This window comes from Gymnoscopelus braueri, assembly GCF_963280865.1.
Source record: "Gymnoscopelus braueri genome assembly, chromosome: 1".
NCBI lineage: Eukaryota > Metazoa > Chordata > Actinopteri > Myctophiformes > Myctophidae > Gymnoscopelus > Gymnoscopelus braueri.
This window is the reverse complement of record NC_137603.1, coordinates 14,848,647-14,865,448: the sequence shown is the minus strand read 5'-3', so window position 1 is coordinate 14,865,448 and position 16,802 is coordinate 14,848,647. Positions and strand designations below refer to the sequence as shown.

The 16,802-nt window shown below is 45.3% G+C and overlaps 1 protein-coding gene across 1 annotated transcript in view; it reads left to right on the top strand.

Moving 5' to 3' along the window:
• Positions 1–16,802, top strand: part of LOC308090613 (bromodomain adjacent to zinc finger domain protein 2B-like) — a 93,166-nt gene that overhangs the window by 42,238 nt on the left and 34,126 nt on the right. The window contains 7 exon segments of the mRNA XM_080435857.1: positions 8,355–8,534; positions 13,963–14,094; positions 14,097–14,150; positions 14,331–14,492; positions 15,606–15,683; positions 15,686–15,801; positions 16,505–16,726. Coding sequence (XP_080291983.1) covers positions 8,357–8,534; positions 13,963–14,094; positions 14,097–14,150; positions 14,331–14,492; positions 15,606–15,683; positions 15,686–15,801; positions 16,505–16,726 — 942 coding nt within the window. The 5' untranslated portion in view covers positions 8,355–8,356.

Below are 16,802 nucleotides of genomic sequence, written 5' to 3'. Positions count from 1 at the left end.
TCGTTTTTGGGAAACGCCATACAGAATGTATATGACGAGCCGTTTGGCGGAGGCTTTTATGCTAAAGTGTCTTATACGCTGGGTGACACGCGGTGGTGCATGTGTTGCACATTATATGACTGAGCCCTGTGGATACCTTGAGAAGAAAGCTTTAATACCGCGCGTTACCATTTGAGACATGCAGTACCTGTACCTGACTGTACCTGTACACACTGTTAAGTCTTGAGTGTTCATTGAAGTCTGAGAGGGTACACAATTGATAAATTAACCACTTAAACCCTAATATACTTGGTTGGTGTCCCCCAAGGGTCTATATTTGGTCCCGTCCTTCCCCCACCCCCCTCTTCACCAGATCTCTTTGCTGAAAGTAGACACTCTGCAACAAGCTCACAACACGTCGAGCTTGTAGATCTGCTATTTTCACCGAATGTTCGCCTGTTTTTGCAGAATGTTTCGCCTATCACGACATGCCCAGAATAGGGATGCTATAGCATTCATGTGGTTAACACTGAGGGTTTACTGTGTATAAGCTCCAGCGTTGCATGGATGGAGGCACGCAGGCAGGCACACACAGGCAGACAGACAGACAGACAGAGAGACAGGCAGGCAGGCAGTGGTGTGACTGTAATAAGACCTGTGGCTACACCACTGCCAAGGCTGGCTAAGGCAGGGTGTGAGATGGTGCCCATCCCCTGCATGCCTTGCTCTGCCATCTGTCACCGGGGCGGGAGTGGAGCAGGAGGGAGGGGTCAGAGTCATTTGAGTTGTTTGTCACCTATGAGCCACACTGGGGAACGCTGTCTCTTTGTGTGGTTGTTCAAAGGGCTGGGCTCTGTACCGTCAGCCAGCTCACTGTTTGTTTTGGTTCCTCTTCTGTGACTTATTATCAGAGAATGAAACCTACTTTTAATTAGACTCTAAAAAGTTGAATAATGGACACTGATTACTTATTATCGGAACAACATTCCCAGTGTCAGTTGCTCTAAATTTTCCACGCTTCTCTCAACACGTAGATCAGTGGTTTTCTCCAACATTTTCATGTCAAGGACCCCCAAACTGATATGTATTAAACTGTGGACCCCCATTTGAAAAGAGTTTATGCCAGGGACCCCCCCATAAGAGAAGGTCTTTGTTGCTAGATTATATTTAGTGCAGAATTCTACAGCTGTCTATACTGTAAGGTGGGGAGATAAACCTGCTGGGAACAGCCTGTAACAAACACCCTCAAGGACCCCTGGGGGTTCCTGGACCCTACTTTGATGTAGATACATGACACTGTGTTGAATCAGTTTAATTGTGCAGCGTGTGGTCTAAAGCCAGTGATGTGAGGATATTAATCTATCATTCCAAACATTAGTAAAAAAAAATAAAAAATGTCTTTGAAACCTTGAAAAATGAGTCATAAATGTGATACTCACTGATAAATATTTTTAAAAAAAGTATACTACGTTGGTTCAATTGATCAAAATTTTACAAAATGGATTAATTGATTATTAAAATGAACTTGATCTGACGGACGTAACATGTAAGATAGGTGGCCGGCACACACCTTCAAGACTTTGAAGCGGGCCCTGATCCAGAAAAGGTGGTGAACCGCTGGTCTCTAAGCAGTGGAACACCAGCTTACTGTCTCTTTAAATGTCTTGTAGTTTTGTAAGTCAACTTTTGACCCCGGACAAAGGTTGCCTTTTCCATTTTCGCCAAGAAGCCTCGGTTATGTCATTTCCTGGATGGCGGAGCACAAGCTATAGGGGCGGGGGGGGGGGGGGGTGATGATGGGAGGAGGGGTCAAGAAACTTGTGCATGTGCTCTGCTATAAGCAAGATGATCAGGCTCAATTAGTGTCAAAATGCACACAGAAAAAGCATGCAATGCTCCACTACACAGTAATTAATATCCTCGGTGTTGACCTTACGAGTCCATTTGGATACATTTGTACACACTCTTGAGTTAAATTAACACGTGTGGTGTTTGCACATCTGTAAATACACACTTCCATAGAGATAAACAATAGGTCAGCCAGGCAAGGGCAATGGTGTAAGAGACGACCGCACTGATTCTGAGCTGGGGTTGGTGTATGCACAGTAACATCATCAGTGTTCATTTAACCCTTTAAGACCTGAGGCGATTCTTAAAAATGTTTTCTAAATCCGAACAGTTTTTTTTTTTTTTTTTTCAAAAATAGCAGATCTACAAGCTCGTAGCGCGGCACTCGGTGCCGCGCTATGAGCTTGTATATCTGCTGTTTTTGAATAGCCAAAGAAATCTAAAGTGACACAGATACGTTCCAGGTCTTAATGGGTTAAATCTAAGAGTGCAAAACGTTTTTTTATGGTGTGCGTGTGCGTGCGTGGGTGAGTGCGATTGTTTTGTCCGGTTGTATCAGGGCCTTTTTGATAATGAGTTCTTAATGGGAAGCGCTTGGTCACCTGGCAACCACAGAGCCCGGTGCAGCTTCAGCGGACTCCTTTTAATTTCTTTAATGTACAGTAAGGAATATTACCTCTGGTCTCCTATCGGCCTGTCAGGCCCCACTGAGGCTATTGGATACCACACACACGATAAACACAGTGTTCTTTTACATGATCTGTTTTCAAGAAATTGAAACACATTGTTCCATCATTAAAAGGAATGCGATTGAAGGACATGGAGAGAAATGCAACAGTAGAACACATTTTTAGCCTACTTCTTCTCTAAAGTGACAGAGTTTGAACTGTTCCTTTGCCTTAAACACCAAACACAAAAACACTCAATCAGCAACTCCTTTAACAGCAGCCATTATTATGACTCATCTCTATGCTGACTTCTCATGTTGTTTCTTGGACAGAGCTAAATGGAGGCTGTGTGTTGTGTGTGTGTGTGTGTGTGTGTGTGTGTGTGTGTGTGTGTGTGTGTGTGTGTGTGTGTGTGTGTGTGTGTGTGTGTGTGTGTGTGTGTGTGTGTGTGTGTGTGTGTGTCTGTGTGTGTGTGTGTGTGTGTGTGTGTGTGTCTGTGTGTGCGTGCGTGGCTGTGTGTGTGTGTGTGTGTGTGTGTGTGTGTGTCTACGCGTGTGCATGTGCATGTGTGTGTGTGTGTGTGTGTGTGTGTGTGTGTGTGTGTGTGTGTGTGTGTGTGTGTGTGTGTGTGTGTGTGTGTGTGTGTGTGTGTGTGAGAGAGTGCTTGTGTGTGTGTGTGTGTGTGTGTGTGTGTGTGTGTGTGTGTGTGTGTGTGTGTGTGTGTGTGTGTGTGTGTGTGTGTGTGTGTGTGTGTGTGTGTGTGTGCGTGCGTGCGTGCGTGCGTGCGTGCGTGCGTGCGTGCGTGCGTGCGTGCGTGCGTGCGTGCGTGCGTGCGTGCGTGCGTGCGTGCGTGCGTGCGTGCGTGCGTGCGTGCGTGCGTGCGTGCGTGCGTGCGTGCGTGCGTGCGTGCGTGCGTGAGAGAGAGAGAGAGTGTGTCTGTGTGTGTGCATGTATCCTTGTGGTTGTGTCTGGGGATTTGTGTGAGTGTATCACACAGGCCTATCTGTGTACAGTCAGTGTGTATGTGTGTGTGTGTGTGTGTGTGTGTGTGTGTGTGTGTGTGTGTGTGTGTGTGTGTGTGTGTGTGTGTGTGTGGGTGCTTGTGTGTGTGCGTGCGTGCGTGCGTGTGGCAGAGCACAGTACAAAGTGGAGACCAAGGGCTCCAGCAGGAAAGACAGAATATGGTGGAAGCTGTGTTGATGGTCTCTTTGTTGGTTGTGTGGGTTGCGAGAGCGGAGAAGAAAGGGGGATGGAGCTACCTTGTGTCTTTGAATGGGGTCAGAGCATCGCGGGGAATAATGTGTTTCCCTTCTCTCTCGCCAGGCGCTCCTTCCATTAGGACTAGAGAAGAGACATTGTGTCCACACTCTGATTACCACTGATCCATACTGATGACTCTGTTGCCGGATTATCTCAGTTAGTATCGGCCATCTGTTAGCCTACTGCGTGTGTGTGTGTGTGTGTGTGTGTGTGTGTGTGTGTGTGTGTGTGTGTGTGTGTGTGTGTGTGTGTGTGTGTGTGTGTGTGTGTGTGTGTGTGTGTGTGTGTGTGTGAGGGGAAGGGGGGGAAAGGGACAGCAGGAGTAAAGACTAATTCAAACGTTGTTGTAAGACAGTGTCACTCACTGAAAGAAACAATTTATTTTCTACGACAAAGTATAAATTGTGCTTGAGGCACACATGCACATACTGTACTGTAACTGTACATACCTTGACACTGCCAATGGAAAGAAGAACAGAAGAATAGAAAAACTAATTGCTGCATAGTGCATACTTAACCACATTAACGCTGGCCTCCCTATTTTGTGCAATTTATTTTTCATTTTTTGGCGAAACATTTGAGCTCGTAGATCAGCTATGTTCGCTATGTGTTGTATGATGAAGTATTTAGGGCTTAAGTGGTTAAGCCGAGGCCGTGTTTATAGCACATGCAGTATAACACAGACATGCAACACCCAAACACATGCACAACCACACATACAAGCTGTAACACTACCTTCCACATGCCCGTATGCCCTCTCTCTCTCTTTCTTTCTCTCTCTCTCTCCCTCTCCCTCTCCCTCTCTCTCTCTCTCTCTCTCTCTCTCTCTCTCTCTCTCTCTCTCTCTCTCTCCCTCTCTCGCTCTCTCTCATCCAGTTCTATAGTGACACCCTCCTTGGAGATGGCGGTGACATGTGAAGGCTCCTATATGAAGGCCGTGCACATAAAACCACAGAGCTGTTTATAGCTACACTATCTCCTGAAGGGCCATTGCTTTCCAGCTCAACTATTAGCCGCATGCGTTGACAGCTGTGCGCTGTGTTGTATTTGTGGACGTGACTGTGAATCCGGTGTTGGAACACATCTTATAAATCATAGTTCGCTCATTAGCATAAATTCTCTCCCCATCTCCTCGCAGCCATGAGACCCTCACTGTTTTTTCCTGCTCGCCCCTTGCCTGTGTTGATTGGCTGGCGTTATTCAAGTCAAATTGATTTAGCCGTTCACGGAGATTATAACGCTTTGCCTTATACCGCCGCTGTGGTGCGCCGTTAATTACCTATAAAATCAAGCTAATTCTGATGCTAAATCCATTTTAATTTCTCATAATTAAGTCAGGATTGGATCCTTAAATACCTCAGCGCTCCATTATGGTTGCAATCATTGTTGTTTGCCGTGCGTTTGGGCGGTACATTTGCCCGAGCTCAATGTTATTATTGTTATTAGATTTAATTGCACTAAGTGATCAGGTTGTGGTGGTCGGAGGGAGATACGCTTTGCCTCGGTTTTTTTTTTCCTCCTCTACCTCCTGTCCTTCCGTGGCGTGGCTCTCATCTCAGAAAGAGGCCCTTTGAGAGATTGTGAGGAGATGAGAGGAGATGAGGGGGAGGGTAGCTATGTGCCTTCCACCTCTGCAAAGGAGGGATTGCTTTTTTGTTGTTTGTTAGGGGGGGGGAAATCAATTCTGTTCACATCATCACGTTTTGACAAGGCAAGGCATTAAGTGCAGATATTGAGAAACGACAGGAATGGTTTACAACCTGTCCTTCATCCCCTCTGCTGTTTTCTTTCCGGTATTTCTTTTAGCTTTTGACGAATGCAATGCATACTGCTCTCGCTCTCTCTCTCTTCCTCCCTCTCTCTCTCTCTCTCTCTCTCTCTCTCCCTCTCTCTCTCTCTCTCTCTCTCCCGCTGTCTTCCTCTCTCTGTCACAAGGCTCTTTCTTTTTTCTCTCCCTCTGAAAAGGTAGGGACTGATCCGCTTCACGTAGCAGCTGACACACTATAAGCTTGCTCATCCACGGAGACATGAACCTTTTGTTTTCATTTGCATTATGATAATTCACCACGGCTCCTTTGCATTTCATCCACACTCCTAATGATTCTCACTTTCTTCCTGTCAATACAGAAATTGACAATTGCTCCTTTTTTATATGGAGAGTGACACCACCCCCTCCCAGACACACACACACACACACACACACACACACACACACACACACACACACACACACACACACACACACACACACACACACACACACACACACACACACACACACACACACACACACACACACACACACACACACACACACACACACACACACACACACACACACACGCTATACCCCATCAGATAATTAAACTAGAAGTAAGCGAGCACAATGAATGACACACACACACACACACACACACACACACACACACACACACACACACACACACACACACACACACACACACACACACACGCCTCGGCCACACACACACGCCACGGCCACACACACACACACACACACACACACACACACACACACACACACACACACACACGCGCCACATCACCGATAAATGTGGCAAGAAAGAGATAACACATTTTGGAGAGATTGCAAAACGTTGCATAACCTTCACTCATGCGTGCGTTTTCTTGGTCACTAATAAGTAGCGTTCATTCAGCGAGCGCTCAGGTTGATAATTCAGCTCATTAACCAACATCCTGTCCCTTCACATGAGAGGCCATTCGGAGGACCTTTGACCTTGCCGATAATTACACACCCGCCATCTTTCTTTTTCTTTTTTCGTTCTTCCCTTTTTTACCGCAGCGGTGGCAGTCATCATGGCTGCCGGAGTCCGCCAGCACCACCAGCCTCCTCCCTGTGGACTGCAGCAGGTTTTCTTGTCATCCACGCCTCTCTCTGTCTTTCTCTTTCTCTCTCTCTCTCTCTCTCTCCCCTCTCTCTCTCTCTCCCTCACACAAGCCCCCCCCCCCCACCCCCCACCTTCCCTCTCTTGTCAGTGTTGCTCCTGGCGAAAGGCTGATACTTGATATTCAGAGGATAGCAGCTTTTGTCTCTGAGATTTAATCAGTGGCTCTGCTCCCACTGCAGAGAAGGAAGAGAGAGAGGGGGGGGGGGTGAGAAGAAGGAGGAGGAGGAAGAGGTGGGGGACAGGAGAGAGAGAGAGTGGGAGAGAGAGAGAGAGAGAGAGAGATGGAGGCAGAGGCTGTTTATGTGTAATGACACAATAACAAAGCCGGCCTGTAAAACACAATCTGCAAACTGTGCTTTTGAAGGGGATTTTCAGGCCCTGGATTAGTGTCAGACAGATACACAGTAAAAACTCTCAGTGTTTATTTAACTCTGAGAGTGTACAAGTCCATGTGGTTACATTTTGTACACTCTCAGAGTTGATAAATTAACACTTAGTATACATTTACTGTGTATAAGACACGTGTGTGAGTAGTACTGCGTTCTTGGGAGTGAGGTGATTATTAGATGAGCCAAATGGTGAAAAGTGATGGTAAATGTTAATTGGAGAAATGGACGAAATGTTTCTTGGGAGGATGAGTGTTTCCTGGGTTTGCCTCATGGATTGTTGAGATGATAAACTGCCGTCAACCAAAAACCTCTGCACTGAGCTTGTGTTACCGAGGAGACTTTCGCTAAAAGGCCTCAGTATATCTCTTCAGTGTAAATGATGTTCTCTTGTGTCATTAATGTTATAAACAGAGCTCTAGGTGTGTGTGTGTGTGTGTGTGTGTGTGTGTGTGTGTGTGTGTGTGTGTGTGTGTGTGTGTGGGGGTGTGTGTGTGTGTGTGTGTGTGTGTGTGTGTGTGTGTGTGTGTGTGTGTGTGTGTGTGTGCGTGCGTGCGTGCGTGCGTGCGTGCGAGCGTGTGCATTTACTGTATGTATGCACATGCATATGAATATAAAGTGCATTGTGCAGGGTAATTCCTGTAACCTTCCATTAACCCCCGGTGTCCCTATTTTGTAATTATAGGCTAAACCTTTCCAAAGATTTATTTAATATAATAATATAGCAAACACAGCAGATCTATATGAGCCCACAATCTACAAGCCAAAAGTAAAATAGGTCTCAAGTGGATAGGAATGGAGACACTGCATACTAAAACGTAAGCAGGATTGCTTGTGTCAAAGTGTAACCCAGTTTCCCCTGTCTGTCTGTCTGTCCGGCAGCGCAGTCCTTAAAGATGTCATCCTGCCTTTCCTTCCAGCCCATATAGAATCAATAGAGCTGGGAGCCAGTGAGCAGGGCTAAATAGAAATATTGTTCAGGGGAAGTGAGATGTGAAAGAGAGAGTGGCGGGAGATGGTGTGTGTGTGTGTGTGTGTGTGTGTGTGTGTGTGTGTGTGTGTGTGTGTGTGTGTGTGTGTGTGTGTGTGTGTGTGTGTGTGTGTGTGTGTGTGTGCAGTGTGTGTGTGTTCGTGTGTTCGTTCATGCCAGCATGTGCTATCTGTGTAAGTGTGAGGGCATGCATTTGTGCGTGTGTGCTGAGTGTGCACGGTCATGTGTGTGTGTGTGTGTGGGTGGGTGTGCTTTGCTATTGTAACCCTGCTGATTGGATTGTGTTTGACAGATATGGAGTCTGGAGAGCGGCTGGCCTCCCCTGCGCCCACCCTGTCTGCTGCTGCTGCTCACACCTCCTCCCCCGCGGCCTCCTCGTCCTCTTCCTCCTCTTCGTCATCCCCTGCTCCCCACTCCAAGAGCAGCCTGGCCCCCAGCCCCTCGCCACTGGGATCCACCCTCAGCACCTCTGGTAAGAGTTACGTTCTCCCTGTTTGCACTCATAATAATAATAATAATAATAATAATAATAATAATGATAATAATAATAATGATCATTTGGTCCCCACTGCTTTGGGGTATTTTTTGTCACTCAATGTATATATTTTTTGTCATCAGAATGTATCCGTCCTAATGTTCAGCAGAAGTGACGTGAGCAATATTAGTGCAGCGCCCAGGGAGCAGTTAAAGGGTTAAGTGTCTTGCTCAGGGACACTTCCACACATAGACTGGGTCTGGGGTGCAAACCAGGGACCTTCTGATTCCCAGATGTCCTCTCTACCCACTCAGCCGTCTGGATGTTCCTTCCTTCCTTCCTTCCTTCCTTCCTTCCTTCCTTCCTTCCTTCCTTCCTTCCTTCCTTCCTTCCTTCCTTCCTTCCTTCCTTCCTTCCTCCCTCCCTCCCTCTCTCTCTCTCTCTCCCTCCCTCCCTCCCTCTCTCTCGCTCCCTCTCTCCCTCACCTGTAATAAGATCCAAACACAGAAGGAGAAACATATCAGTGTGACTATTTTACATGCTGCATATAACTATAACAACACCGCCGCTTGTGTTGACCTTTATCTCTGGGCCGTGTTCAGAATTCTCCTCGTTTCTCCGCTATGGATGAAAAAAAAAGAAAATCCATTAATCGGAAATAGCTGACTTTCCTCCCGGTATTAATTATATAGTTATTTTGCCGCTTGTGTGTGTGTGTCTATGTGTGTGTGTGTGTGTGTGTGTGTGTGTGTGTGTGTGTGTGTGTGTGTGTGTGTGTGTGTGTGTGTGTGTGTGTGTGTGTGTGTGCGCGTGTGCGTGCGTGCGACCGTGCGTGTATGTGCACACACCTTTTTCCCCGCTATACGCGGCTCTTTCCTGACAGCTTGGGTTGCAATTGAAAAGCTGCTGCATTAATGAAGCCCAAACAATTAGGGGGCTCTTTTGTGTGAGAAACACACACATGCTTGGCCATGTCTCCTGACAACCTCCAGCTCCGTGGCTCCAGCTGCCTCAAAGTCAGGCTCAGCACGACACTGTGTGCGTATGTGTGCACGCGCGCACGGCACTTGCACGCATGCGGCTTGTGTCTATGTGTCAGAGCTGCCTGCATGGTTTAACATTTGTCAACCACTCAGTGTCTGCTCAGCGCCGTCCAGCATCCAACCCCCATCCCTCTGTGCATTGGTCAAACCCATTAGGCAAAAGGGTGTGTGTGTGTGTGTGTGTGTGTGTGTGTGTTTCACATCTGTCTTGTTCAAGTATGTGAATAATTTGCGTATAGTGTTTTTTTCATCTTCTTCTCTTTTTTTTTTACACACATGCTACACAAACATGACTCCGAAAAGGAAACCGGACTCTGATTGTGATGTTTTCCCCTTTGTATGATAAGAGAGAGAGAGAGGGAGAGAGAGAGAGAGAGAGAGAGAGAGACAAGAAATTAAAGAAAACCCATGTGAAGCTCCTTGTTTGTGTCCCCCCTCTCCACAGTGTTGCCTGTAAAGAAGCGGCCATTAGGAGCATCTCCTTATGCATTATACATCCCTCTTATCCCTCGGTGCCATTACGCGTGCTCACATTTTCTAGATAAGCAATTTTGGCCCAAGCGTCAGATAGAATGCTGAGAGGCAAGCATTTTAGTTGTGAAGTTCTGATGTGCTCGTTGAGGATCAAGTGCACACGGTGCTATTGTACGGAAGACCTTTCTTACCTCCACAGATACTATATGTTGTTGCTGTCTGGCAGAAACCTTGTATGTTCAAAACGGTTGCTTTTCAGGAAATGGAAAAAGTAAATACAATTACAAATAAAATAGGGTCCAATGTAGTTATTGTTTAGTCACAAGCTCTTGTTAATACTTTCATTGATTCAACAATATTTATAAAACACACAGCAACCACTTTCTCTTGACGCGTCGTGAGCTTGTACATCTGCTATTTATGATACTTTTGCGTGACACTCTTGTACGAAGTAAAAGTAGGGCATTCATTTACTAAAAAAAAACAATAGTTTAAACATGGAGGTACAAGGTTTCTGTCTGACAGCAACGATATATATATATATATATATACACACACACACACACGCACACGCACACGCACAAACACACGCACACACACAAACAAACACACACACACACAGTACTTGTGGAGGTAAGAAAGGTGTTTCATACAATAGCACCAGGTGCACTTGATGCTCAAGGCATCAGAACTAACAGCCTGCCTCTCAGCAACAAACACACACAGACGCCAGGCTTATCACATATCGTATCATATCATGCCCAGCATTACCAAACCAAAGAGTAAGCACATTGTCAGCTTTGTTACAGCATGACTTGTGTCAGGTGTGCTGCGTAGGCAGGTAACATTTAATCAGTCCTTTGCGAGCTCTTTGCAGAGATGCGGTATCTTCAGAGAATAAGGAGGCATTGATTCAGGGTTATTTTGCCAGTGTGGAAAAACACTCGAGAAAAGAAGAAAAGAAAATCACAAGAACACTCAAATGGCCAAGGACAGCGTGTGGGATGGAGGCTGGAGGTGGTGACTGGTAACGGGGTTGGAGTACCGGCAAAGGCTGCCTGTCACTCCGCGAGGATGTGACTTTGAGAATAAAAGCTGATCGGAGCTCGTAGTGCACGCTCTCCTTCTGGGATCAACTCATGGAAGCAATTAACTTAAATCTGTCTGTGGAAATTTGATTGACTGCTACAAACAACAAATTAATCCCCCCTCGGCAGCATCCAAACATGAAAAAAAGCAGGCAGTGCAGTTTGTCAGAGTGAAGGGAGGATTGAAACAGAGGGAGAGGGAGAAGCAGGTAATCCTAGGTATGTCTTTGCAGCTTGTCTCTCTCTCTTCGCGTTTTCACATTTAATTATTTGCCTACTGGAAGCATGCATTAATATTGAAAAGCCGTTTGCAGATGGCACTTTGTGTTGTCTGGGAGGAAAGTCGTTTTATGTGCGTGCGTGCGTGCTTGTGTGTGTGTGTGTGTGTGTGAGGCGCGCGCGCGCGCGCGCGTGCGTGTGTGTGTGTGTGTGTGTGTGTGTGTGTGTGTGTGTGTGTGTGTGTGTTTGTAGGGTGGGGGGGGGTGTGTTGGGTGGGTACCCCACCACAGGCAGAAGAGGATGCTGTTGCTGGCCTTTCTTGGGGTGGCATTCTTCATCGTTTATCTCCGTATCCGCTGGCTGACTTTGTCAAGGCAGACACTACATATTCAGCATATTGTAATGACATTCACAAGGCAGATTTCGCTGTCTTGTGACAGAGAGGGGGCCTTGAAGCCAACACAAAGCCGTACACTTTCAAGCATCATACCACTTGCCTAGTTTTGTTTCTCTCCACACATAGCCACCAAACCCTTTGATTTCTACACAGAAACGGCCTCTGACTTTTAAGATAAGAATTACGATAAGAGTATTTCGATTTTGGGGCTGGAACATGACTGGCAACCCTGTATAAGGAGATATTAAAGGATCCTCTCTTTGTATAATTAGATCTCGGGACTGCATTAGCTGAGATACTCTGTATTCCATTAGGGTTTTTTGTATCGTGTGCAAGCTTGTAGTAGTTTGACATTCTCACATGCTCGCTGAACAACACTTTCTTTTCTTCAGTCATCAGTTTTTTATGCATGTGTATTACCTGACTCGTGCAGGGCACCAAGCAGCCTCGCTCTCCTTCTCTGGAATAGAAATTGAATTTGCATGAAATATGCTCAGACCAAATTGCATCTGACTCTGGGAGAAGGTAATACGTAGCAGTCGCCCCTGCCAGAAATGATTGTGCTCAGGAAAACGCTAGGCGATGATGATGTTGATGAAGTATTCTTCTGTGCTGAAATTGAATGCCCAAAGAACAGAAAGGGTTTACTTTTTTATTCTGCTTATACTACACAATACCTTTTCCCCACCATGAATGACTCATCCTGTCACTGTCACAGGGATGCATATACTGACACAGAAAAAATATAGATACATAGGTAAATTATTCTACTTTAATTTTGGATTGTTCCAAACTGCTGTGTGCTTTCTACCTGGGATCAAATGCTTCAAAGAAATAGAGTCTGTCATAGCCCTCACACAAGCTGCTGCTATTACTGTATGTGTTTAAATAGTAAACACTGTTATCTTAAAAAAAAAAAAAAAAAAAAATGCCATGCCATGCCGTTGTTGCTCTTTTTCTTCTGTGTTCAGTTCCCCTTCAAATATGTCACTGTATTCCTTTAAAAAACATATATTTTTTGAATAAAAAGAAACCTAATAGTTTTTAGGTTGTTGTAACACTGGATCTTCTTTCAAATTCAAGGGGTATTATACTACTGTAGCCATTTTGTGTTCCTAAAACTAAGTAACAGGATATATATATATATATATATCATAATGTAATTTTTCCACATTCTATCATGTGCTAAAAGTGTGATGTTGAGATCAGTTTCACCTTGAGAGTTATTGGAGAAACAATAAAACTTGATCAATTTCTCAATTCCCAGAGGACAGGATAAAGATGATAAAGTTCATAACTTTAATAAGAATAAGAAATTATGTTAAAATGGACTCAATGAGCAAAAAACTCTTTAGCTGCATTTCACACCGGACGCAGCACTGTTGTTTAGCACCATGCGATTCAACGTCAAGTCAATATAAAGACGCAACATCAAGAAATATTTCGCTTTTTTGCCCAGAGTGGTGCAAATTGCGTGATTTTTCAAGTTGACAAAGGGATTTTCGGCCAAACAAAAAGAGAGTGAACAGATTATTTTTATTCACATATAGGTTGCACTGCAAACAATATGCAGGCATTTTTTTCTTAAATTTTAAACAGCAAACAACAATAACACAACTTACACATGCAAACCATTTACAACCAGCTTTCACACCCTGTAAGTCCCTGTATCAAGAGCTTGCTGATTTAATTTCAGAGTGAATGTGTCCTCTATGCAACGAAACAAACAAACACTTTGGTTGTCAAAGACACAGCTTCAGCATTGTTCCCTAATGGCATCATCAAGACAGTCTGGCATCTCAGACGCTTCGTGCTCTCAAATAATGTAATACGAATAATGTGGGTTATCTTGTGGACTAGATTTGTTTTTACAGGAGTTGCATTTTAGTTAGACATTCCGTTAAAAACGAACAATCAGGACACAACTGTGCCTTGACTTTATATCCACCACAACATTGCTGATTCACTTCCCATCTCTGCACTCACTGGCCTGTCTCTCTACTGTCCTATCAGCTACTGTATCAATGCAACAAAAAGAAAAAAGAAACGACAACCTCACAACCATCCCTTCAGCTCTGCCCACATATTACAGAAGGATCTGTTGCAACTTGTTGCTTTGCATCATTTGCCCAATGAGTCGATTTACCAAAACTGCTTTCATGCAGGATGTTTTCAATTCCTTCCTCCTTTTGTGTAAATCCCAGGCCGTCTGTTTGGGGCAGGAGAGCAGCCCTTCATTGGCTCCACGTTGTCAAGTGCCTTCCCTCTGATCAACCACCCAGCCTTTGGAGCCATCTACACCACTGGAGCAGGCAGGCCTGAGTTTGGAGGCCTGGGCTCCTGGGCATGTCAGCTGCATTAGCTGCCCATCCCCAGCTAGGAGCCTTATCTGGTAGGACAGGCAGCACTGGGAAACCAAAAGCACTGATACACTGGTGAAATGGTCACATATCTAAACTCTTCTCTTCTCTTCTCTTCTCTTCTCTTCTCTTCTCTTCTCTTCTCTTCTCTTCTCTTCTCTTCTCTTCTCTTCTCTTCTCTTCTCTTCTCTTCTCTTCTCTTCTCTTCTCAGAGTGGTGGCGGGCCGCAGAAGCTCATCAACGGGGAGCTGCTGCCTTTCTCCCTCCTTTCCTTGGCCTCCCTCCGTTCTTCGCCCCCCATATCCATCACAACCACAGCGCCAGCCCTGTCCAGAGCAGGACGCCCAGCAAGAATATCCGTGCCCCCCCTAAAGGTGAGATGTCACTTATTGATCCTTGCAGTTATATCACTTAATACAGGAAATGGGTTATTTGTTCTACTCTCACAACTCACTGTTAACCAGAATGCTGATGTTAAAGAGCTGATGTTAATCTCTCTCTCTCTCTCTCTCTCTCTCTCTCTCTCTCTCTCTCTCTCTCTCTCTCTCTCTCTCTCTCTCTCTCTCTCTCTCTCTCTCTCTCTCTCTCTCTCTCTCTCTCTCTCCCTCCCTCTGACTCTTTCTCTCTCTGTAATAAAAGCATGTCATTTACATGTTGCATATAGTAGCCATAACACCACTGCATATTGCTTATTGATCCATGACGTTATAAAATGCATACAGGAAATGGGTCATTTGTTCTGCTCGCACGACTTGAATGCTAATGTTAAAGAGAAATTTGTCATCGCTGACTTAATTCATATCCAGCGGGAAAAAAGCAAATAAAGTAAACATATTTACATGCAGGCTTTGGGGCATAAAGGGGCAAAAGAAACCTGGTTTTGTGTAACGTCTTGATACATCACAGCCATGTTCTGAGTTGCAGGAAAGAAAGGTGGGGTGGATATAGGGGGGAGTTGTAAAATATATGAATGAATGAATATGTTTTAGTCATCACAGTTGAGCGTGCTCTTTCTTTCCTGCTCTGCTGTTCCTCTTCTCACTTCATTCATTTCATTCATTTCCTCCTCTCCCTCCACCTAAATCTATTTTCTTTGTCCAGTGATGAGATCTCTTCTGTAGAAAAGCTTTTAATGACTCAGAGTCCTCAGTGGTTTTGTCAACCTCTCTCTCTCTGTTTTTCTCTCCTTTGCCTTCCATCGTTCTCCTTCGTTTACTCTCTCTCTTTCCTTGCTCGTTTAATTTAACAGTATCTTTTTAATTTATCTCTTATTATGTCAACCACTCATGTTGAGCCTGTGCCGTGTGCAGCCTGCATGTTTGATGAGATACATGGATAAATCAATATATTTTTTGTGTATTTTCTTTTTGCATAATTCTATTCTGTACCGAACACTAGATATTTCATTAGCCTTTGTGACTAAAGTCTGTTCTTGGAGGAGATGGTGGCTGATTGGTGACGCTGTAAATCTCTTTTTATGTTTCCAGGGGTGAATGGGGCGGTGAATGGGAGTGGGGTCTCGTCCCCCACCACACAAGCAGGGACCTATTCTGCGAGTCCAGCCCCCCATCCGGTGCCCCTGAGCCAGCCAGCCACCCAGAGCCTCCCAACAGCCACCGGAACAGCCCTCAGATCAACCCAGCAGAGATGTTGGCGCTACAGCCCCGTAAACCTAAAGACAAGGTTAGTACCACCACGTCTTAGTGCACTTTGTAAATACTCTACATTTTTATTGTATTGTTTGAAATACCTTACACCAGGGGTCTTCAACAGGGGGTCCGGGACCCCCTAGGGGGTCCTCAGAGTTACTACAGGGGGTCCGCCAAAATCTTTGTGTGATATATATATATATTTTTTACATTAACCACTTGAACCCTGGCATCCCTATTCTGAAGAGAACCTTAGCCAAAAATAGCAGATCTACAAGCTCACAACGCCTCGCGCTGCGAGGCGTTGTGAGCTTGTAGATCTGCTATTTTTGGCAAAGAGTTATATATGTAGAGGGGAAAAAGAGCAGCAAGTTTATCTGAAACACAATTTTATACAGTATAGAGGGGGGTCCCTGCTTCATCTCTCTCTCAGCTAGGGGGTCCTTGGCCTGAAAACGTTGAAGACCCCTGCCTTACACGCACACGTACACACACACACACACACACACACACACACACACACACACACACACACACACACACATTTACTGATTTACTACTGTAATTAGTAGTAAATCAGTAAATACATGTAATCAGTTTACATGTGAAAATCTTCGAATGACAGGCCCACTGGACTGACAGAGTAGTGACAGCCTAGCGCAGATTAGCAGCGTGGTTGCAGCTAATAAATAATATATAAATAGATATTGACTCTCTGCTTTGTCCTGGAACAACAGAAGCCTCGCAAGAAGCAGACAGACACCTGTGGAGTGAGCAACAGCGACTCCGGCACGTCGTCAGACAGCTCGAGCGACGGCTCCCTCAGCAGTGACCTGGAGGACCTCGCGGAAGATGACGACGACGACGACGACGACGAGTTCGATGACGATGACGATGAGGACAAACAGAGTGAGGTGTCTGACTCTGAGAAAGAGAAGCGGATAAAGAAAAAGTTGAAGGTAAAGCCCCAAGGGCCCAAGAGTTTAAAAAATATGAATCCCTATCTCAGTGGATCAGATTTGATTATTAAAGATA